General features: G+C 36.4%; 2 protein-coding genes and 2 long non-coding RNA genes across 5 annotated transcripts in view; 3 read left to right on the top strand and 1 right to left on the bottom strand.

Annotated features, from left to right (window-relative positions):
- The first annotated feature begins 2,633 nt into the window (after positions 1 to 2,633).
- On the top strand, positions 2,634 to 8,509 carry LOC136269301 (uncharacterized). The gene is made up of 11 exons (XM_066064842.1): positions 2,634 to 2,726; positions 3,214 to 3,605; positions 5,139 to 5,671; positions 5,762 to 5,837; positions 6,047 to 6,184; positions 6,235 to 6,562; positions 7,264 to 7,463; positions 7,524 to 7,652; positions 7,705 to 7,773; positions 7,890 to 7,958; positions 8,180 to 8,509. The coding sequence occupies exons 2-11, from the start codon at positions 3,216 to 3,218 to the stop codon at positions 8,237 to 8,239; spliced, it is 1,992 nt and encodes a 663-aa protein (XP_065920914.1). The 5' UTR covers positions 2,634 to 2,726; positions 3,214 to 3,215; the 3' UTR covers positions 8,240 to 8,509.
- A 5,711-nt stretch (positions 8,510 to 14,220) lies between these two features.
- LOC136236138 (uncharacterized) lies at positions 14,221 to 17,299 on the bottom strand. The gene is made up of 3 exons (XR_010692005.1): positions 17,176 to 17,299; positions 14,711 to 14,748; positions 14,221 to 14,656 (listed from the first exon to the last, which is right to left on the bottom strand). It is a non-coding gene; the product is annotated as an uncharacterized lncRNA (long non-coding RNA).
- Positions 15,257 to 16,072, top strand: LOC136236139 (uncharacterized). The gene is made up of 3 exons (XR_010692006.1): positions 15,257 to 15,433; positions 15,588 to 15,663; positions 15,721 to 16,072. It is a non-coding gene; the product is annotated as an uncharacterized lncRNA (long non-coding RNA).
- A 68-nt stretch (positions 17,300 to 17,367) lies between the features above and the next one.
- LOC136269300 (uncharacterized) overlaps positions 17,368 to 22,970 on the top strand; it is a 10,358-nt gene continuing 4,755 nt past the window's right edge. Inside the window, exons 1-3 of one of the 2 annotated variants that reach the window (XM_066064840.1) lie at positions 17,368 to 17,433; positions 19,054 to 19,172; positions 21,046 to 21,465. In XM_066064840.1, coding sequence (XP_065920912.1) covers positions 19,166 to 19,172; positions 21,046 to 21,465 — 427 coding nt within the window. In that variant the 5' untranslated portion in view covers positions 17,368 to 17,433; positions 19,054 to 19,165. Of the gene's footprint in view, positions 17,434 to 18,279; positions 19,173 to 21,045; positions 21,466 to 22,970 lie in introns of those variants that run through there. The other variant, XM_066064841.1, reaches the window with a different exon arrangement.

Raw genomic sequence — 22,970 nt, 5'->3', positions numbered from 1 at the left:
TGATGACTACCCTGTTCACAATCTCACAATCCCTCTAATTGCTACCATGACAGCAAAACATAAACTGTATGCTCTCCATTTAAAAAAAAAAAACAGTCAATTAAATTGTAATAATTATATATAACAATAAGAACAAGTTGATGTTGTGCTCCTTCTAAAAACCAGGTGCCATGCAGCTAGCTAACTCATCTGGAATTAACCATAAATAGTATATGCGACTATGAATTAACCAACTATGTATTACTATTTTATTGTTTTTAACCAATAGGGTAGTTTTGGATTGTGCAATAATATTGCTAGCTAATTCTCGTATTTTGTAATTCATTAAATATTTGTAATTCATTTAATTATGTTGCTATGCACTGTTAAGGAAGCACTTGTTAAACAAACCACTTTAACCAACATATTATGCACAGAAGTATCTTCTAAACTGTTTTATGGTTTGACTATCATTTTTTTCCCACAAATTCTCTCAACAAAAGTTTCAAAGCTGCTCTTCATTTTCGTTTGCATACATAAGGGATGCACCCCCTTTCAACTCGAAGCGATAGGCTATTCCTGGTAGCGTACGAGGCCTGCACCGTTGTTTTCAGTTGTTAAACACCTGAAAACTTCTAAGGGAAGGTAATTTACAAAGTCTGAGAAAAGTCGCCACACCCTTATTTCAGTCTGCCAAAAAGAAACCACCCCAGAGCAAAGTTCACAGACTTCATTTCGTTTTTACTTCTTACATAAAAGCTGCTTTTACCATTATTTAACGATTTTGCTCACATGGGTGTGTACGGACAAACATAGATAGGTACACACACACAAACACACACACACTTTTACGAAAACAATTTCAGTGAACTAGGCGCGCGCCTACAGCTGGCCTTTGGTCGGCTGTGGGCGCGCGCCTGGTTTAAAAAGTTCAATTAACAGTCTAGCTGTAACTCCCCTTTGGCCACAGCAAGAGAAGTATCATCCTCATGCACTGGTCTTCCAAAAGAGAAATGACTGCCAAGGATGGCACATCTTATGAACAAGACAAAGGACAGCCGTCACCTTAGCCATCCCATAATTACTGAATAGCTTTCCTCCTGCTTATGACTCCTTGCAGTTCTTGATCTGAAATGCTCTGTAACTGGTTGAACATACAGTAGCTGACAACGAAGCGTAATGGATACTCCACTAGTTTAAGATGTTTATTGTGTTTATAGCATGTGTGAGAGAAATATGCATTTTTAGTTCAAAAGGGTTACGTGTAGTTATAACTATTTGGTCATTTAACAACATTGAGGCGGGTGGACTTTGATCTTTACCAAAAGAGATTGAGTTTGCATCATATATATTATACACAGTCGTGCATGCCCTACTCTTATGCCATGGAATAACGTCAGTACAGACATGCCAGTTTGAGATCATTTATACCATATAACCAGAACATTTGGCGGGAGAAACTTTGTGGTGAATTTGATAGTAGCTAATACAGATTTGTATTGGACAAACGATTTTAGTTAGATGAAACACCGCTCACTCGCCAAATTCGCCAAACTTTCCAGCTATACGGTATATGCAAACTTCCTATTTAATAACCTTAAACGGTTAATCTGACAGTTAACCAGTTATCACGTTAACCAGTTATTAAGTTAATTAGTTTTAAATTTAAGTATTAAACTGGTTAATTGTCTTGTATTTATTTTACTGTAGATATTTACTGTACTAGCTCAGTGTGCTATTACAATTATTTTGTTTTAGTTCAGTATAAATAATTCACATTGAAGTATGTATTAACTTTCCATCCATATGTGGGATTTTCATAGCATTCCGGTTAACTACAAGTTATTAGGTTCTAGCTAACTGATTTGCTTTACAGCACAGTGCTAAGCCACTAGAATGATATAATATGCGTATGGTGGGTATTAAATAGGACTGTGACCTGATCAATTCATATATGTGACCTGATCAATTTATCATGATGTCACTACTATTAGCACATAACTCCGCATGAATTACATATCGTAGCAATTCTGGAAAAACCAGCTTAATATAACATCTGGATACATACTACATCCATAAAATACTGTACATTGTATGTGCACATACATGACTTGTGGTGGTTTTGTCTAAAACCACTGTGTACTAACAAATTACAAAGGCATGCAGTGTGGTTAAGGTCATCAATAACAGAGGTGACAATGAAGCTAGTGGGAACTGTATTGATAGTGGGTGGCTACATATAAAAACAATGTACACATCATAATGTAGTTTCATGTACAAGTGTCATTGTTTTCAGTACCAATTACAGGTGTGCAATATTATAATACATCTGACAGCATCTTTGAAAAGCAAAACAAGCACTTTGGTAATTTTGTAATTGCTCAGTGTAAAAGTTATAGTGTGTTCTACACAATTTTGATATCACATGTAGTTACACTGGAAAATTTGAATGCTTGCAGTGCAGCATACCTTATATGTACTTGCTTAAAACTGCATTTATATATAGTGCCATATAAAGATGTACCTTTGTAATAAAATCTGCACACACTGCATGTGGTTACTCATGTGACTGGGTGTGAATTGCATGTGGCTAGTAAATGCATGTAATGGTGACATATTTTGCCACATCTGCATATCTTGTACTATATTACACATAAAAAATAGCTTGTAGTATATTAATTGAAGGAAGTACGCCTAAGACTGGTTCTATAGTCAGGAGTACCATATTTTGTGAGCAACTGCAAAAGGTATTGTGTAGATGTCAGGCTGTTAACAACTTTAAAAGGATTGGTATTTTAATGAAATTGATGGTTACGAGTTTGTAGCACAACAATAACGCTTTTCTCCTTGCGGCAATTGTTATTACACAGTAAAATTTTTGGCAAGTTTTAAATAAGCTAGGATTGGAGAGTGTGAAGTATGTACCTGTCATGCCATAGGTGGGTTTACCTAATCTTACTTTTGTGTGGACAGTAACATCATTATGTTTAATAGGCATACATATCTCAGTTACTCCCATATCATACCCTGACCACACACCATACATACATCCTTATACACATGCATATACCCTTTTTCCAATGACCAGATGGGGTTGTGCCACCAAAGCAATTGGCTATTAATACACACGGACTTGAAAATGACCAACAACATGACTAAATACATAGAAAAATGTCAGATTTGAAACAGTATAACTCAACTGATTTATTATGTGTGTTTATGCTTTTGCTGCAGCTATGCCATCAACATTCTCAATTAATTTCATGGAAGCTATGCAAGATATTACAGAAATGTTTGGTTCAACTCGCCAAACTGATAAACTAGCATTTCAAGAGAATCAGGATTATGATAAATTGGGAGAATATGAAGAAATAAAAATTACAACCATGGATGACAATCATAACAGAAATTACAACATGGCAGCACGTGCCATATCAATAATGACAATATGCTTGTGTATTGTTGCAGCAGAATTACTAGAAATGCTAATTATTATACTTATGATTCTTCAATTCTTTGGTGCTTCCATAGTGTGCCTAAGGATAACATTCAGTGCTTGTTATGTTTGTTGTACCTTGGAAAATCAAATATTTGACAGTGAAAAGGGCTTCATTCCTTGGAATATGGTTTGTTACATGATGTATATTGTTTATGTATTGTGGTATTTCATATTGTGTTGGTCAAGGGAAGTATATAGCTCTGTTTGACTGTAAGAGATATGTGAAAAAAGAGTCAAACTAATCCTCTTCCTTTGGCTTTACCAATTTAAAAAAGAAAATGTTTTGGCAGGTTGGCAGATGAAGTGACAGAAAAGGGAAGGACTACAGAGGACTGAAGTCTGTTCTTACTATGGTAACTTGAGTGAGCTAAACCCCATCCTAAGATTTTGGCAGAACTGAAAAGATACACTCTAATAGAACTGTCATGCAAATACTCTAACGGAACAATCTCATAATAGTATCATGTCAGATAAAGTAGTATTGCCATCATCCGAGAATAAACATCTTCAACTCGTTAATTTATAAGCTTGTCTAAACATTTCTTCAAAGTCTCAGCTATCATAGAACTTTATATATTTGCTACTGCATGAAGCATTGTACATATACTGTGAAGTGATTAGCTCCTGGTAGTTACAACTATGCTAAAACTACTATTACTTGATATACTATTACTCAGCTTTTGGCCTTTAACAATAGAAGGCAATAGTAAGGCTGAATGCTGCCATTATAAAATTATTAATTCTGAAAATAATTTTGATATGAATAGTTTAGTCATACTGATAGTGCAGCACTACTAATAATCCTGGGCTTGTGAATATAAAATCACACAACCTATAAACAGATTGAAGTCTTGATTTGCATGGATGATATAGTTTAAATAGGGGTTCGCAATGGTGATGTCACTATGGACAACCCTTCTTACAGGTATGGCTTGTGTTGGTTGCGGGTCCAGGCTCGCCAAACACAGCCTTCATATACAAATCTTCAATCATTGCGGACTTAGTTAATGCCAAAACAAATCTTGCTCCTTGTCATATGGTCCTTAGTTATAGCACCACAAAAATTATTGGTGCCAGACCTGGGCAACATATATAGCAATGAAGTTCGAGACAAATTAGGCTGCGTGCCACCATGATTATATAACACTCACTCAATTTACTAGTGAAAAGAAACCTGCCAAGATAAATTGACAAAGAAACAGTGTAAAGTTAGAGAGAGATGTGGCCACTAAGTCTGGACCTGTAATGACTACTGCCTGTGCATAAAACTATTGGTTTCTATGGGAATGACATCATCATTGTAAATCCCTTTTTATTGAGTATAAATCTGTCAGGCATGGAGAATGGAAGCTGTGATAATTAATATTTTAGTGTGGCATGTTTGTGTAGTGTCTTGATCCTCTATAAGTGCTAATTAAATTAGGATTCACCTATTAAAATATTATATTTTACAATATATACTGGCAACATCATTAACAGACTTAGTCATTAAGTCATATGACCACATGATGTATTTATTATTAGTAATATTATGATGTCATGTACCGATATAAAAACATAGACTGCTATATAATTTGTAAGACTGTTTTGCTGTGCTGTCCTTTAATTTTGGAATATCATCATTGAGTCTTACACATGAAACGTTGATAATTTTTTTTAGAAAAGAAACATACTTTCTGAAATGGAAATTTATGCTTACAATATTGGAGTGTTTGAACAAAAGCCTTTAACATTTGGTGATGACTATGAGCGGGCGCCTGACAAAAATCAAGCAGGGAAGCAAACAGGACTTAGCACACAAGGAATATTTGTTACATTTTCTGCCATTGGAGACACTCCTCAGTCTGGGAATCAACATTTTTCCAAGTCTGTACTTGAATCAGCCCAGAGTTCACATGTCCACACCCTCGATTCTCAAACTACTGACAATCTTATTGACACTGCTGCTACCACATCTACAGAAACAATACCATCACAGGAACCAGTCACCACAGCTATACCATCTCCACTAACAGCATCCAGTAAACCAAAGGGAACATTTCCACGACGAGCTTGTCTAGTTTACAACAATGAGCAGTACCCTTTAGATCATCACTTGTTATCACAATCATTAGCAACAAAATATTTAGTGAAAGTGAGAACAGAAATTATTCCTGGACGTTTCATGACAAAACTACAACTACACTATGCCAAGTAAGAAAATTGCAATGCATTACACCAACACACAGTGAGGATTCATAGAAAGTTTTATGTGTTCATGCAAATGTCTTCATTTTATTTTAGTGAGGATACCGTGATACTGGATGGGAGAAGGCATTTTCGTTCTAATGTTAACAAAACAGGAAATATCATATTTAGCGTAAGTTACATAATTAGTATATGGAGTTAATTTTGCCCTTCATATCAAATTGTACGAGCATAGCAACACACGGTTTACCAATAGCAGTTAATGTGCTGGGATGTGCACCATCAGTACATTCCATGCAGTAAAGGGATAACTACATATGCTGGTCTGGTTTTACAATGCCTAGGATACAGCTTTAATAGTAGTCTCTGTTTTTTCCACAGTCAGATCTTGAGAGTTTCTCAGGACACATTCAGTATCCACTACCTAACAAGAGAGCTACAGCTAGTAGGATTGGATATGGTGGAAATGCTATTGTATTTGTTGTGTTCCATGCTGGGAAGGAGTTTGCTGTGAAGAAAGTAAGTGTACTTCAATTATTGAACAATGATATTTTTGTTTGTTTACACAGACAGTTTACCGATCAAAAGAAATCAGTGTTCATTCTCAACTATGTCATCCCAACATTATAAATCTTGAAGCTGTTCTGGTTGGAGAAAAACATGAACATCACAGGAATAAGTATTATGTCTACTGCTTCATGCAGAAGATGGACATCAACTTCAGAAATGTCCTATCTACTAAAGGTCAGGGTTGTTTGAAATACTTAAAGATGAAACTGGCTGAGAAGAGAGATCAGTGGGAGATAGTATTACTGAATGTAAAACATGTCCTGAGATCAGTACTGAAAGCTTTGGACTACATGCATGGACAGGGACTGGTACATCGTGATGTTAAAGGTATGTAATACATGTGCACATCACATACTATTGACATTCTTTTAGTCTTTTCATGGTCACCTGGGCTTCCACAATAGCCAACAACATTATAGAAGTGAACATATGTTCTCTTTCCTAATAATATTAAAGCAGGCATGTATTCAGCTTTAGATGTGTATAGTTAGGAGTAGTAGCTCGTAAGAGTTGACTTTTCCCAGAGTTGGGGTTGTTACTCTAAACATGTAACTCATTTGTTCTATGCAATGTAATGCATGCATTACAGTTGCATACTCCCAGTTACATATTACACATTACTCTGCGGGCTGTAACTAGTAATATAACTACATTTGTTCATTATGAGCTTTATAAATTAAGTCCAACCTTCTGAATACAGTCTCCCAGCCGACATGCATTTTCTCATGGTGCAGTTTAGCCTCAAAAACATACTTTGCATGTTGTAGTACCTTGGCCTTGAGGGCACTTTTTATACACTATCACTCTTTATTCTTTCCCGTAAGGTTGTCTCCAGTGCTGTCAGGAACCACAATACAGCCAATCATATGCTGGATACAATGCGCATTAAAAAGTAACGCATTACTTTTTCCGGATGTAATATCCATTATATATTACTAGTTACTTTGCCATGTAATGTGTTATATTACTGGATATTGTATTATGTAACATGTTACCCCCACCCCTCACTCCAACTTTTCCATCTCCAGCCAGCAACATACTGATCAAGACAACATGCCAGTGTAGTGAAGTGTTATACTGTAGTTGTCAACACAAGTTTATAGTACAGTTAGGAGACTTTGATTCATCAGCCACAGTACCTGGTTATCAGCTACACTTAGAGGAACATCAGATGATAAGATATGCCAGTGTGTTACCACTGGGTACTATGGGATATAGGGCTCCTGAAGTGAGTAGTCACTTACTGAATATATTAACATGTGATTGTTACTCCAATTCCATTTGGCAGGTTTCAATGCACCTGGTACTATCTGGTCCATATGAAGTACTGTATACTACTGGAGTGGACATCTGGTCATTTGGTTGTTTACTACTAGCAATATTTATTGGAAAAAGTGGACCACTTAAACAAAGAGGAGTAAGTTATTCTTAACAACAGTGTACACTAATTGTATATTACCAATCTTCAGGAAGCATCACTTTTACTATCAGCACAAGATCATCCATACTCTGAAGACTTGTATTGCCAAATAATTAAGGTATGTATAGCTGCTTATTTAATGTTGTGTATCTGTTTACCTTATTCGTTCATTTATTTTTTTACAAGTACATGCAGTAACATTGTATATAGCATTATCAATTCTATCCCCTGTAGGTTGAAGAAATGCAGAAGTACTATGTCAATGATTTTGGAGTGTGTGATTTAGTGGAAAAATGCCTTCAGGTAATTAAGAATTTTAATGCTTTGGTTTATTATTTGGCAGTGGATACTGAACTGAAAGTCAGTTCAATAACGTACCGGCCTATTGAACTCTTAGACAACAAAAAACTAGGATCTAAGAGTTTTACGGCTTAGTTGTAGGTACATATCTACCTATATGCAGATGATAAGTACTTCTAGAGTCTGTGTATCATAGTATACTATTGTTCTGTCTATTTACACAGGTACAACCTCACTGTAGACCAACTGCAAAGGAGCTTCTTCAGCTGGATCTCTTCAGATAGACATATGCATGCAGGAAGCAATTTAGTGAACAATTTCTGCATACTTAGTTTTGCCTTAATGGCACTCCCTTCCACTTATTATTATACATGAACATCTCTGAAAATATACTCAAAATAAACAACTTAATTAAACTATATAGTGTTGCTGCATATTCCATACCTCTTATTGTCAATCAGCTACAGTATCATTACAATGTTGTACACACATGATAATTGATAGCATGTACCACAATTATTATGTACTATATACAGCTGTAAAGTTTCTCACAATTATTCTGGAGTACTATGTTCAGGTCTATATACATATATAGCAATGCAGTTATTTAATATCTTAAAATTATATTTTAGTGGACTAATTTCTGGACAAGTGTTGAAGAGCTAATTGATGAAGTAATGCTAGAAGCAATTTTTTGTTATAGCTAGAGTTAGTCTGGAGTCTCGACCACTCTAACATGAAAAGTACAAGAAGTTGACATATCTAGGTGCACCACCTTATGCTGCTCTACAAACATGTAACTGCTCCAAATATAACTCTAATGCATGTGCTACTATTCTAAGGTGTTTAGAAGTCCTCGAAAAAAAAGTGCATCTATTAGAGTATTACAAAAAAGTGTATACTCTGAAAAAGGGCTGGGCAGGCTACTCGTTCTTGACAGCCCCCTATAAACAGAAGATTTTGTGCATTACATGTATTCTGGTGTAGGGTATATAGCCAGCTTCACTGCTATATATGAGTTGTGAGGTGTATTGATTGTGCTAAAGGAGAAAATGAAATGTATCATACAGTACGATAGTACTGTATAGTAGGGACCACAAAGGAGTAGGCGTGGCTCACAAAAGATTAACAGCTTCAATTTTCCCTGACGACGATGAGGCAGTATTGGTTAGGTAAAACTAAGCCCAAACAAGCTTTCAGATCGACCCGAAATACTTCCAACAAGTTGCTATGGAATTTTAAAAATAACGGAATTTTCTACTGACTGACTGAGTAAGTAAGTAAGTGACTGACTGACTGATGCCTTCAGACAAGTGTAACTCGATAACGGCTAAGGCTACAGCTTGATTTTTTCACTGTTTGATGTCGTTTCGTCCCAACAGGTGCCTTTTGGCATACTGCAGTACATACAATGCATTCTTCATGGACTTACCAGTGTCCTCCTTTGTGTCCCATTCATCTTTGCTGTGCTGACAGCGAAAAGTGTCGATTTGGCAATAGCATGTGATGGCTTCCCTTTGCGTAACGGAAATTGTCCATATTTTTCATAGTGGCTATTTTGATAGCAGAGGTGCTTGTCAAACAGTTCTTGGTCCATACTGTTATGGTAATGGGTTGAACATAGCCGACAACGAAGTGTAATGGATACTTCACTTTTCAGACGATAAATGATATAACTGGGACGCGTGACACCATTTCTTTCGGAATGCGTCTCGGTGTGCAGAGGTGCTTTTCGAACAGTTCTTGATTCGAAAATGCTGCGTAATGGGTTGAACATAGCTGACAACGAAGCGTAATGGATACTTCACTTTTCAGATGATAATTGGGGCACGTGGCACCATTTCCGATGCAGTATGCATGGATTCACCAGTCATAATAATTATTTACAAAAAAAGTTAACAAACAAGTACACAAAAAAATTTGGAATTTTCAACTGGAGTAGGGACCATAGCACATCAATAAAAAGTACTGAAACAAGCTGGAGTAGTGCATGATATTAAATCACAGTAAAACAATAAGAAGTGTTATATCCCTACTGTGCTCAAGATACCATATGTGACCAGATTTTACAGAACCGATCCAAATCGCACATCAGGCAAAATCAAACTAACACCACCAGTGGATAGCTACACTATCGTACTACAAGTTTTGACCCTCAGCACTACTCAAACTACACGAGGCTGGTTTTTACACACCAGCGTTGAAACCGGGTCGGGTCATCCGGGTCAACCAGGTCACATTTTCTCCGGGTCTGACCTGGTTTACAAATTATCCGGGTCTGACCCGGATTGGATCACGTGAGAAACGAAATTGATCGTTTGACGACGTGGAACCTATAAACGCTAGTCGCGTAGCTCTTTCATGAGCCACGCCCACTTATCTCGTTACAAACATACGCTCAGCCACGCCAATTTATTAGTAAGTGCAGTCTGTAGCATGAAACTGTGTCCGTTTCTGTCTGCAAGCTTACGTGGAGCCACGCCCACTAATCGATTAATGTATGAGTTGTATATAGTCTAGGTCTAGTCTTACAGCAGGATATTAAGTACTTTTGTGAGCCACACCCATTTTAATATATTGGGAAATTGCAATACTAAGTATGTATGAAGCCACACCCAATTGCTGTCTGTAAACTCACAGTAGCTACGTGGAACCAAACCCACTGACTGATTTTAAATTATAAACTTACCGGCTTAGTTATCACATAACTACTCGTTTACTCAACACGAATCGAACGCTCAAAACGTAGTCTCGCTCGCTCGAGAATACCCGAAACATAGCTCTTATCGAGCGCCTCGGCTTAATTTAATCCGGGTCACATCCGGGTCAAATCCGGGTCTGACCCGGATTGCTATCCGGGTCAGTGGGTCATCCGGGTCAGCAGTAGTGACCCGGTTTCAACGCTGTTACACACGTCTTTTCTGGGTGGTGTGGAGTGCTCAAATGGCGGTTTCAGGCCTTGTGAAGGACCTGGCTTGGCAAGAATCAGTGGTTTACTGGTGGACAGCCTTATAATGTTGGCCAGACGTGTTCTCTGTTGATTTTGCTACATATCAGCCACTAAGGAGCCAGCACAGCCCTGTAATCTCGTGTCTGGACTCCGATCGTGGTCTGCCTCCATTTTGAGGTCTATCTCTTGCCCTCCCCGCCACCCTCCACCCCTTAGTGAGCACTCGTGATACTACTTCGCTCGTCCAACTGCTCAGATTTTCTATCTCATTTGGCAGAAACTGTACAAGCAGCTACAAGTACTGGAAGTGGCTAGAAAGGTAACAGATTGATGCATCTTTTGTGTAAATTTCATACGCGTGCTTGCTATCCTTGGAGAGTTATGCTGGCTTCAATTCTTTAAAACCGTTTATCTCGAAACTTCTAATGTGCGATTTGGATCGTTTTTCCAAAATCCAGTCACATATAACACTCATCTGGCTGTAAAGGAGCCAAACACACAAAAACATACTTTGGAATCACTCCATGACCAGTGCCAGCCACCACACACTGACCAGACTTCTTTCCACAGCTCCAGGATTCTTGGCAGGGCACGTGATCTCACGTGATGCTCCAGAAATAATTTATATTAGGGAATGGTATGTAAACCTAATGGTGTGCAAGAAATTCTATCCTTATGGAGATTAGGCATGAGGCTGTTATGCTCCAAAAATTGAGCATTATGCTTTTGAGCAGTGCTCAAAAATCACCTATTATGCTTTTGAGAATCGCCCATTATTCCCAAATGTGACCGGGCCTGTGAAAACAGGGAATGTGGGCACAGGCTACACCCCATCACTTTTCTGGTCATATCGCAGTACTGGAACAGAATATTTCCATTCTGTAACTTGCATCATAAAGCCAATGAAATGCTTACTAAGAGCTGAAAATTGCATTGCCATAGCATAATGATATAAAACGTTATGAGTGATGAAAGTTTGAAAAAGTAGGCAAAAATCATGTACCAACATGCCCTATTTTCGCAGGCCCAGTCACAAATTATGCTACCATAATTTGCTAATAATGCCAGTTCATTGCTGTATCAGGCCATTTTCATTGATATTTAAGCTTCAATAGTCTTGAATTCTTTAGCTGGTTGCTGTGTTAGAGTATTTCATTTCAGTGTTACTGCTTTATTAGAGTAAATAATATTCAGTGACTGTTCTATTAGAGTTTCTGACTGATCTATTAGAGTATCTCGATCTTTTTAACGGAATTGTGCAATCTGCAGATTTTCCTACTGTTAAAGCTTTATAATCACCTCAAAATGCTAGCATAATTCCTGATTCCCACACATACCTATTATGCCCGAAATTATTCCGGCATAATCGCCGCATCCCTAATGGAGATGCTGCCGGAAAGTGGTTAATGTGCCTTCCAGCACACCAGCCACACCATTTAGACCACTGTGGGTATAATGCAGGGGCGGATCCAGGAGCTGGCAAGGGGAGGGGCACAAACAGGCTGAGTTGTAGCTAGGTGGTTGGGGAACTTCTCGTTAGTTGCTGCATTTTTGAAGCAGCAAATAATCACCACTTAGTAGTGTATCACTGTTGATTTTTGACATTTTGGCTTTTGCAGATGGTTGTGGAGTCTTAAAAGTTGTGTAAAAGGCTATGAATCTCTTAAACAACAGCAACATGATAATTATTTTTAGAGGCGCTTAGTACGCACAAAGGTGCTGGGGGCAATTTCACAGTTAGTTTGACTTTGGTTTGCTTTGATTTCCGGTGAATTTGTAATAAATACTACTAAAATTTGCACATCATTTTCATGAGTTAATTGATCTAGCCCTGACATAAAGTTTAGTTATTTTAATCAGAAGTATGGTTCCTCCAAAGGTGAGGAGGAGGGGGAGGGGGGCATTTGCCCCAAATGCCCCATCCTGGATCCGCCATTGTAATGATCACCAGGGGTGCAGGAGCAGTTCTGTAACCACCTATATTGCACTGTTCCATATCTGGAACTTCTAAAAATGCAATCACAAAGCATGCACCTTACTGTCTCAATCATAAGTATAATGTTGTAGTCAAAATTTACTGATTTGTAAAGTTCGACCATCACCATCACCATGCCCATAACTATGATATTCACATGCATGTATTTGTGTAGGTTTTATGTGGTCCACACTTTTTGACTGATAAACACAAGAGAGATTTCTGTGATGGAGATTTATTTTAAAATCATCCAATATTTTCAATTGATAAAACAGCATTACAAATTGTTGCTTATTACGATCTAATAGAGGTTGTTAATCCACTGGGATCACGAACTCAGAAACTAGGTGAATTATTAACAGATTATGTGGAGGAATTTATAGTTCTGTGTGTACTTTGTAGGACTAATATACTATTCATTGGCAAATCTTGACCCAGCACTAAGATCACAGTTGGCAGCAATACATCTGGCATGTGCTTTCAAGTATTCACTTGTGGAAGTTTATGGAATTGACACATTCATTAAGCCATTTTTGGATGGTGTACAGAAACTATCACGAGTTTTTTTTTGTTAGCTGGTTAACAGCGTGTTTATTAAAATGCAATATATCTAGCTAGATGGCGCAATATTTAATATTAGAAGAGAAAAGCAAAAGATCCGTGGAGCTATAATAGCATTTACTGGAGATATTCCAGTAATTAATCAATTAGGAGGTTTTAAAGAGGATGTAAGCCTTGCACTGCAATTATGTCGTCACTGCATGGCCACTTCTGATCAAGTTCAAAATAAAGTACGTCATTCTCATAGTTTCACCATTATACAGTGTACATTACTGCAATGCATGTGTATACATACAATCATTACTAATTTTAGTATATCTACTAAATTGGTGCATTTTCTGGTATAGTTTTGTGAATCAGAATTTGTGTTGAGAAATAAAGACCTTCACAGGATGCAGTGTAATTATGTGGAAAGGAAAGGAATTAGTGCATCAGGGAGACAACATTTTTCTTCAACCTCTGGTATAAACAGAAGAAGTTTGCTTTCGAAGTGCGAAATGTTTGATGTTACTAAACGACTTCCAGAAGACATCATGCATGTATTTCTTGAGGGCATATGTGTACTACACACTGCTATCCTTTTACATTACCTCATCTTTGAAGCAGAACTGATTACCCTAGATGAATTCAATGGTAAACTGAGATCCTATCCATACTTGTATTTTGAGACTAAACCGTCTGCACAAGCTATCAAAGACTATGCAATCTGGTAAGTACACAGTGTATATAGTGCAAAGTTTAATTTGCTAGCAATTTGTGAAAAGATGCTTTAGCTGTAATTTAATATTGAAATATTTAATCAAAATATGAGTTATCATTGGTCATTTAATTTATCTGCATAGTTTTCCTACATCATTTTTTTACACCATACAATAATACATTTTCAATATGCACAACTTTATTATTTTGCTGTGTAACGTTTCAGCAATTTTAATTCTTATAGGATCTCAAATGTGGCAACTCTTTCATATTACAACGTTGTTTCTGTGCCACTTGCCACTGGATAATGATGAGCAATACGAATGCTTTTTACTCCTTCAAGAAATTGCAGCGATAGTGTTTTCATCCCTCATTGCTGATGAGCAAATTAGTTATTTGGAAGTATTAATCCATCAGTACTTAGAAGCATTGAAAAGAGTGCTACCTTCTCACAAAAATCTTCCTCCTAAATGCCACAACCTTGTTCATTTACCCCGTTTGATTAGAAGGTAAGTTCTGTAAAATTAGAAAAATATATGTACATTGCTAAAACAATTATTGTATATATACCATTTAGTTCTCTACTTCATTGCATGCCATGGTCTGACCTATAGTGTGGGTAGCCAAATATAATGCACACAGTTTCATTATTAAGTATAAGTTATTTTGCCCTTAGTGATTATTCCATTCCTCAAGACTCCAATAGTGAAGATACCTGGAATTGTGCAATAGCCTATTTAGACTATGGCTTGTGTGGCTCTGGACAGTGCCAGTAATGGTGGCTTTCTGATCAAATTAGTGTTAAAATAACTCACTGGTACGCTTCCTAGATGAATACAATCCAGTGATTTTTTTTACACTCTAGCGATGATTTCTGATGGCTGTTGTGACCAATAGATACCCACAGGTACGTAGGTATCTAAACTGGATAGATACCTGTGACAAAAGTTTTGTCATGTGCATCATGTGCTTTGCTGGATTCCAGGGATTTTAAATTCCTTGATGACTAAACTTCAAAGTATACTATGAATGCCATAGTCTAAGACTTCATAATGAACTTGATAATAGTATCAATTATACATATTATAATCATTGCCTATGTTATGCTACAGTTTGGGACCACCCATACGTTACTGGACAATGAGGTTTGAGGGGAAAACAAAGAGTTAAAAGGATATGCACAAAGATCAAACTTCAAGAATATATGTAAAACAGTTGCTGAGTAACACCAAAGGAAGCATTGCATTGAAATTACAGACTTGTTTTGTAAAAATTCCATTTGTATCACTACATGTAAGTTACCAATACTTATAACTAGACAATGCAATGATGATTATTATAACTAGATAATGCAATGATGGTTTATTATACTTATACTATATAATATATGCACTGCTCATCATTAAGTAACAATTATACGTTTTAAAATTTCTGTCACTGTGTATAGGCTCTCTTCTTTCAAGCGATGATCAGCTATAAAATTTAATTGCTCATAGATTAAAAGATAATGAAACCATGTCAAGGTAAATTGTGATACTTTTAAAATGCTTTTATTGTAATCAGCATACGTACCTATATAGATGTTCACAAGTAACAATACAAGGGACAGAATATAAAGCTGGATGTTGGATGTGTACTGGTACAAAGCAAACTGACACATGTTCTCTACCCATATTTGGAAAATTGCAAGAAATAGTCTTTATATCATCCGATGAATCATGCAAAAATATTTTATTGATTGTACAAAAGTCAGTGACACTTGGGTTTTTCAAAAGGGCCTATGGATATGTGGTACAGTTGGATGATCCAGAAAGACATGATTGCATCTCCGTTAGCTGTTTAAGATATTATCACCCTCTTAATGCAATTTTAACTGATCAAACTTAAGGTTATATTATTAAGCCTAAACAAGATTGCATGCCTTTGTAACTGATGATTAATAATAACTTATGTAAATATCATGGCAATACCATGCAGAATGTTAATATACGTAGTTTGTTGTGCTGTGCCAATTGGACAAGAGGTATGCCCTCCTTTTTAAAGTAAATGTATATAGCTCAAATTGAGATGGAATTTTGAACTGAGTGCATGTTCATACTTGCAATAAGTAGAGAAACTTTGATGCATTGCATGGCCTTCTTAATATAAATGTGTATAGGCTATTTAAAAGTTGTACTAAAACTTAGATGCATTATTCTAATTTTTAGAATATGTGATGATACATGAAAATTAGTAGTTTTTCTAAAACAAAGTCTGACATCTAAAACTTAGCTGTGGACATTCTGTTTTTTTAACTCATCACCTTACTTTTAGATAGTTCGGTCTAATAATAATATATATTTAAATTTAAATTGAGCACTAAAAGCTTAAAGTAAACATAGCATACTAAATATTAGAGATCATATAAATTCTAGTTTCAGAATAATAGTACTTAATATAAGAAGTGATAGCTACCTACATTAAGGGCAATTTACTAATATTCAGTATATTATCTCTCATTGTGAGAAAGCAATTTTTGCTGTGTATGTTCAGTATATTAGGCCACTCCAAATAAATTCTCTGTTTCCCGTCCTGGACTCAGGCATATTTGCATGCGGGTGGGCGGTCCATTTCCATTATTTCATTATAAGATTGGCTAGCTTTTCAAGCCATTATTTGCCTGCCACTGCCAAAAAGGCTGCATAAAAACATGCTTAAGCTTGTTCCCTCCTTTGTAAGTTGCAAAAATAACACAAGCGTGAAGTTTGTGCTGACTTGATAGCACTGCTGACACTGTTTCAAGATAGCTTTTACTGAGCCTATCAGTATGCAAGAATAACCAGAAAATAATGGAAGAATACGGAATAATGGAATATTTAGAGCTGGCAGTAACCAGATGCGGGCGGTGGACGGGAAACAGAAAATTTATTTGGAGTGGCCTTAAAGTTACAAGCTCGAGACAAAATAGTGAGTCATTTGCTCATAGCTACTATGAATGTGTGTGTACACTGCAAGTCACTGCAAACTTAGTTTAACACAGGGGTGAGTTACCGTACCTTCCATCAAGGCGCCTTCCATATCCATAACATAGTCACCAGTTTATCTCCTTTATAAAGGTCACTCACTCGTCATTGTTACGCAGAAACCGTGGTTGACCGGACTCTACAACTCTGTGCGGTGATCACGTGATCAACCAGTTTCCTGTATCTATTACGTAACCGCTTTGTGGTTGAGCAAGTCTGTACATAATGAGATTGGCACAGTACACAACCATTCGTAGCTCTGCGGTCGGACTTGGTGGGCAGTAATATAAAGTGAGTGTTGTGCCGGTAAATAAATGAGTACATTGCAATAGCTATACGTATAATTTATATAGTGCAGCCTAGTGTGTAGCGTCATTCTGTTCTGTCACAAGTTCTAAACTAACTCTGTCATGTTCAGTGGCATATAGCTTTAGTCTATAGCTGAGCCGCGAGTCTAACTGTCAATGGATCTAATAATAACAACCACTACCAGATTAAGCTATATAGTCTACGGTTGATAACTAGCGGCTAGTAGCCGAATTTAACATAAATCTAACAAAAATACACTTTTATATTAAATGTATTGTGTAGCCATTTCAGCGGGGTTGTGCAGTTGCAACCCCTGTGTTGTATCAGCCATATACGGCTGTTTACGCAGTCAAATCATCCAAACTATTAAACGACTACAGTGATCGAGGCTTAGCTACGTGACTAACAGTAAACTACAATCGGATAGTAGCCAGTTGTATAGAGTAACTAGTCGTTCAACGTGCGGTACACTAGTTTGTGTACCACCCCCGTAGGGTTCACTCGATACGAGAAAATCGACTGAGAAGATACATTTACACTGAATGTCAGTATTGTGCTTATTATTTGGGGTAGCCCGTGTTGTATCAGCCTTTGGCTGCCTTACACAGTAATAAAATCCAGGACCAAATACACTATGACGCAGGTGTTTGATCGAGAAGTCACGAACCGGTAGCTATATGACGTATTACATCATGTAGCGAACTAAGTCATATAAGGGCACTAGCTATAAATATCTAGCTATATATGTGATCATATTATTTGACATAACTATCTATGAGATCATGCATGAACTGGCCATATACTATATAAACTTATAACCTCATACGTATCAAATTACGCGAAAGCAATTTAACGGTCGTTAGCTAGCTATATCACAGTAAAAAGGTCACTACTAATGTCTGCCACAATACTCACTATTTTGTGTAGTAACGTTCACTACTAATTTTGTAGTGACCGTCACTATGCCACATAGTGATCATGACTATCATGGTAGTGAGGGCCACTACAAAGAGTAGTGAAGGTACCACTACATAAAAATAGTGAGTATAATGTGGCAGAAAATACTTAACCGAAAGTCAGTTCACTAACATATGGACCTATTGAACCAAGCTTCAACAAAAAAGTTGCTAAAACAAAGAAAACACACACACAAAACACAAAACATCCAAGGTTTGAACCCTATAGACTACCAGTGTGCATGCTGTGCTACTGCTGCTAACTACCTACCTTCCCTACTTTTCTATTGTCTCAAGAGGTAACCTGTAACAAGAGGTGAAGAAAAAGCCAAGGCTGAACCCAACCCTAACTAGGTTTGGCTGTAGGTGTCTTTCACTGTCTGTATGAGGGTATAAGTTTTTGGTTAACTCAAAGCGAGCTAGGGTGGCCCAGCCGGAATGCTTACTTCACTCGCTCCAACCCTAGCTAGTGTGCTTGATACTAGAGTAGTTTGTGTTATTCAAGTACAAAATAAAAACTTTCGGTCCAGTAACCACTTCCTTAAAAATTTGGAATCCTTAGCTACATATCAGAAATTTAAGGAACAAAAAGGTGATTAGCTATGCATTGTGTACATGAATACGTAGTTGTTGTTCATCTTTATAGGTACATATAACTACTGATTTTTAAGATACTGTCTGTGTACACATACTCTAAATACTCGTAAGTCACAGCCAACTACAACATCAAAAGATATCATTAACTACATCCTGTTGATATGACAGGTCAGTATAGTGGATAGATACACCTATAAGAGTTGCATTACCATAGCAGTTTCCCATTTGTTACAAATGCTTATAGACTGCCTCAGCTCAATTACAGCTAGAGCTATATAGGTTTGCCCTCCTTTGTGTTCATTCAGAATAACAGGCCATAAAATATCTATAATAGTGATAACTAAAATATCTATAATAATGATAACTAATTAGCTACATCAATGTTGATTCAGTGAAGTGGCTCTTGCAATGACTCACCCAATTTCATTTTGTCTGTGTCATGTTTCACCAGTAACATCTAGCTACTATCACACTAGATGTATCATCCCTTTGGAGTTGTGTGTTTATTCACTTTGATAGTATATACCCAAGATCACTATTATACCAGGGTTGTAACTCCTTATCGGTACAGCCATTTTACAATATTTTTCAGACATGAAGGCATCCCATTGGTGGAACAGTGTGCTTCATTCTGTTGTGCTAATACTATGACAAGACATGCAATGTTATAAAAAATGATTTTTTTTCTTGTCATGTATTATACACTATACTGTTTGTTTTGTATAGGTGTGTAATATTATATGTTGATGCATTTATAATGTTGCTTCCTCTAATCTTCTTTACCCAATTGTATGGAATCAAAAAATCAATCGATATAATAAAACAAAGTGCTTTTTTAAAAATCTATTAATTAGACTAAAAAGTATCTGGGAGCCTGCATTAATTCCCAGACTCTTAATGTGGTTATAGCTTCAGCTCATAATATTGTTTGACTGGCTTTCTCCACCATGGTAAGATGTATTTAACTTGGCAAATAATTGTACAGAAATAATACTATAACATTGTTCAGATGATGAATGTGACTGTGCATGCTTACAATTGAAAGCAGGCATTATTCTGTCCTGCTCTACTATTTACAATGTCATATTGGATTTCATACAAAAAAATTACCTTTTTAATTTATAATCCATGCATGTAATATACAATGTTCAGGCAATTACTTTTAAAAAGTAACTCGTTACATATTACTTGCAACTAAACTATTTAGTTATACAGTTACATATTACCCATAAAATAAAGTAACTGCATGCAATAATGTTATTATATTACTTTGTGTCCACAGCCTCAAGCTGTCACGTGTGCAACTACCACCTTATCATGTGACATGATTGTGTTGTTGGACAATTAATGTGTAAATCTTGGTTATAATTGTAAGAAGCTGGGGTGAATAAGCTTCATTCATTACTTCAAGGTGGCATTGTTACTTCGTTGTGGTCATGGCTAGGCATTACTCAGAGAGAGATTAGTAACTTCATTACTTGTAGTAATAAAAGTATTTAATATTAGACTCGTTACAGCAACTTTATTTCTTAGGAAACACATTACATTTGTAAGTAAAGTAACTTGAGTGTTTTTATTTTTTAGCATATTATGTTATACTACTTGGTTACCACAAAAGTAATAATTAATATGTAACACATTACATAAGTAACACATTACCCCCAACACTGGCAATATATATAGATAGCTGCAGCATTCTGAAATAGCTCTTTAAATACTGGCTCATTGTAATTAACTTTAAAAGTCATTCAGCTAAACAATGTAGGTACAGTGACTTTATTTTTGATTTTTTGTGCAAATATTTCTCACATGAATTTTTTTAGCAATAAAGAGTTTTCTAGCATTATCTGTGAGGCTTACTGGCTTTAGCTGATACTGTAACTAATTCAACTAAGACACAACAAGGATCAAGAATGTGTCTATCTCTTAGCATGGTAGCTACTAGCTATTTCTACAAAGACCAAGATAAAAAATTTACCACAAATTCCACAAAAATAAAACTAGTGATGTATTGCAAATTGATATGCTGGTTGTTTTACAGATACAATCACTCTTTATACTTCAAACACCCCAATTCAATTGCAAGATGAGTTAAATCTGCAGCTGTTTTGTTTAATAACCTATGCTCTGGTTATTGTTTGGTTATGGAATCCACGATCACATGTACAACACTACAGTTCCAATTCATATGCTGGAAGAAGTAAAAAAGAATATGTAAATCCAAGTCAAATTGAAGGAACTACTCCATTACTTGTTCATCATGCTAATAAAAATCAACATCAACCTTTGTTTGAGCAAAGTAGGAAAAAAGACAAAATGGCGGCTCACAAAGAAGATTTAATGCTTCAGTCACACCAAAAAAATAAATTTGTACCCCAACAATGCCAAACAACAATCTGCAAACTACCACCTAAGCCTGCAGCATCATCAAGTTTTAAAGATATACAAGGCAAATTAACAGGTTTGTATATAGACAACAATATATAGCTAAGTACATAAGTGAATGCATATAGTGAGAAGGAGTACCAAAACCTATGTAGTAATCTTGCTTTCTGGTTGTTTTGACTAACCGATTGTTTCTCTCCCACTCTTGGGCATGTGTTTGATATCATTTTATGCTCCTGTATGCTCTGTTCATTTTATGCATGCATGTATACACCCTATATTTTATGTACTTTGTTTAGATGGTGTTGGATATTAACAGATCTCTAACATTTGATACATTCCATATTAATTAATTCCTATATAGAGCAGCAAAAAGTTCTCAAAAAGTTAAAACATAAGAAAGTTCTCCAGAGGGATCCCCCTACCTAATTTTAACTCTGGTCCCAAATCCTTTACCACTGAATCACTTTTGTCAGTTACTCAGGTGAAGCTATAGTTTCTTTCAAAAGTTGCAGCCATTTTTTGATTGCATTTCACAGTTTTTTTCACCCGGGCTTTTGAATACTGCACTCTTTTTTGCAGCTTAGCTGTTTTTGCATGCATGGATATAGCTGTATTATATGACAAAACACTTCAAATCGTAATACCTGACAACTTGGGATATGATGTTTTCTTGCTAAGGATGAAAATAATGGACATTCAGCAATAAAGGTTTGCACCATGGTTAGCTTCCATAGCCTAGCTTGCATTGCTCTATTTTGCTATAATGGGGTTGCAGATGCACTGTGGGATAGGCCACGGCTACTCTTTGGAAAAAAATGGCAGTGTTTTATGTTGTTTTTGTCAGCCAAGTGTCTTACAATTAAAACTCATATACACACAAAAAATCTTTTTGGCTAACATATATCATGTTATGGACTGTTGGACTGCTGCAAAGCATTTTGGGTAATAATTACTTATATCTTGACTTCTGTAAAGTTTGAACGGTTTGATACTGTCCTTGGTGTTGTCAGCATGCAAATAGTGAGAGTTGGACTATCAACAATAAATGGAATTTCATGAACATAGATGTTAAACAACAATGTTCCCAGGTCAGATTTCTGAGGAACTCCATTGTACACAGTGGAGGAAGTGCAACCTTTTGTCTTCTATTGATCCAATCTAGCAGTTTACCTCTGATCCAACTTAGCAGAGTTGATGACACAGATTTTCTGACAGACTAAGTCTATAGAGGATTATGTTTGATTCCAAGAAAGTAATTAATTGCTTGTGCTTGGTCTATCAAATTGCAACTCAATTTCTAAATATAAAATATTACACCTTGGCTCACTTGTATGAGGTTACTATCTGGATGAAAGTTTGTACAAGAAGTAGGGGTCATTGTAGATCACCAGCTGAAATTCCATATCCATATAATGCCAGTTTCCAAAGCAAATCATATACTCAAGAATTAATAAACTCTTAATCGGTAATAAAGTCTTCTGTTCAAACACACCTTAAGTAGCTAAGTCTTTGAGCAGGCTGTAGGACCAGGTGTCCTACAGACCTTCAGCACTTGTGCTGTAAAGCATTATTAAAAAA

The sequence above is a fragment of the Dysidea avara genome, chromosome 10 (assembly GCF_963678975.1).
Source record: "Dysidea avara chromosome 10, odDysAvar1.4, whole genome shotgun sequence".
NCBI lineage: Eukaryota > Metazoa > Porifera > Demospongiae > Dictyoceratida > Dysideidae > Dysidea > Dysidea avara.
The sequence above is the reverse complement of the archived record's forward strand: the minus strand, read 5'-3'. Positions and strand labels throughout refer to the sequence as shown.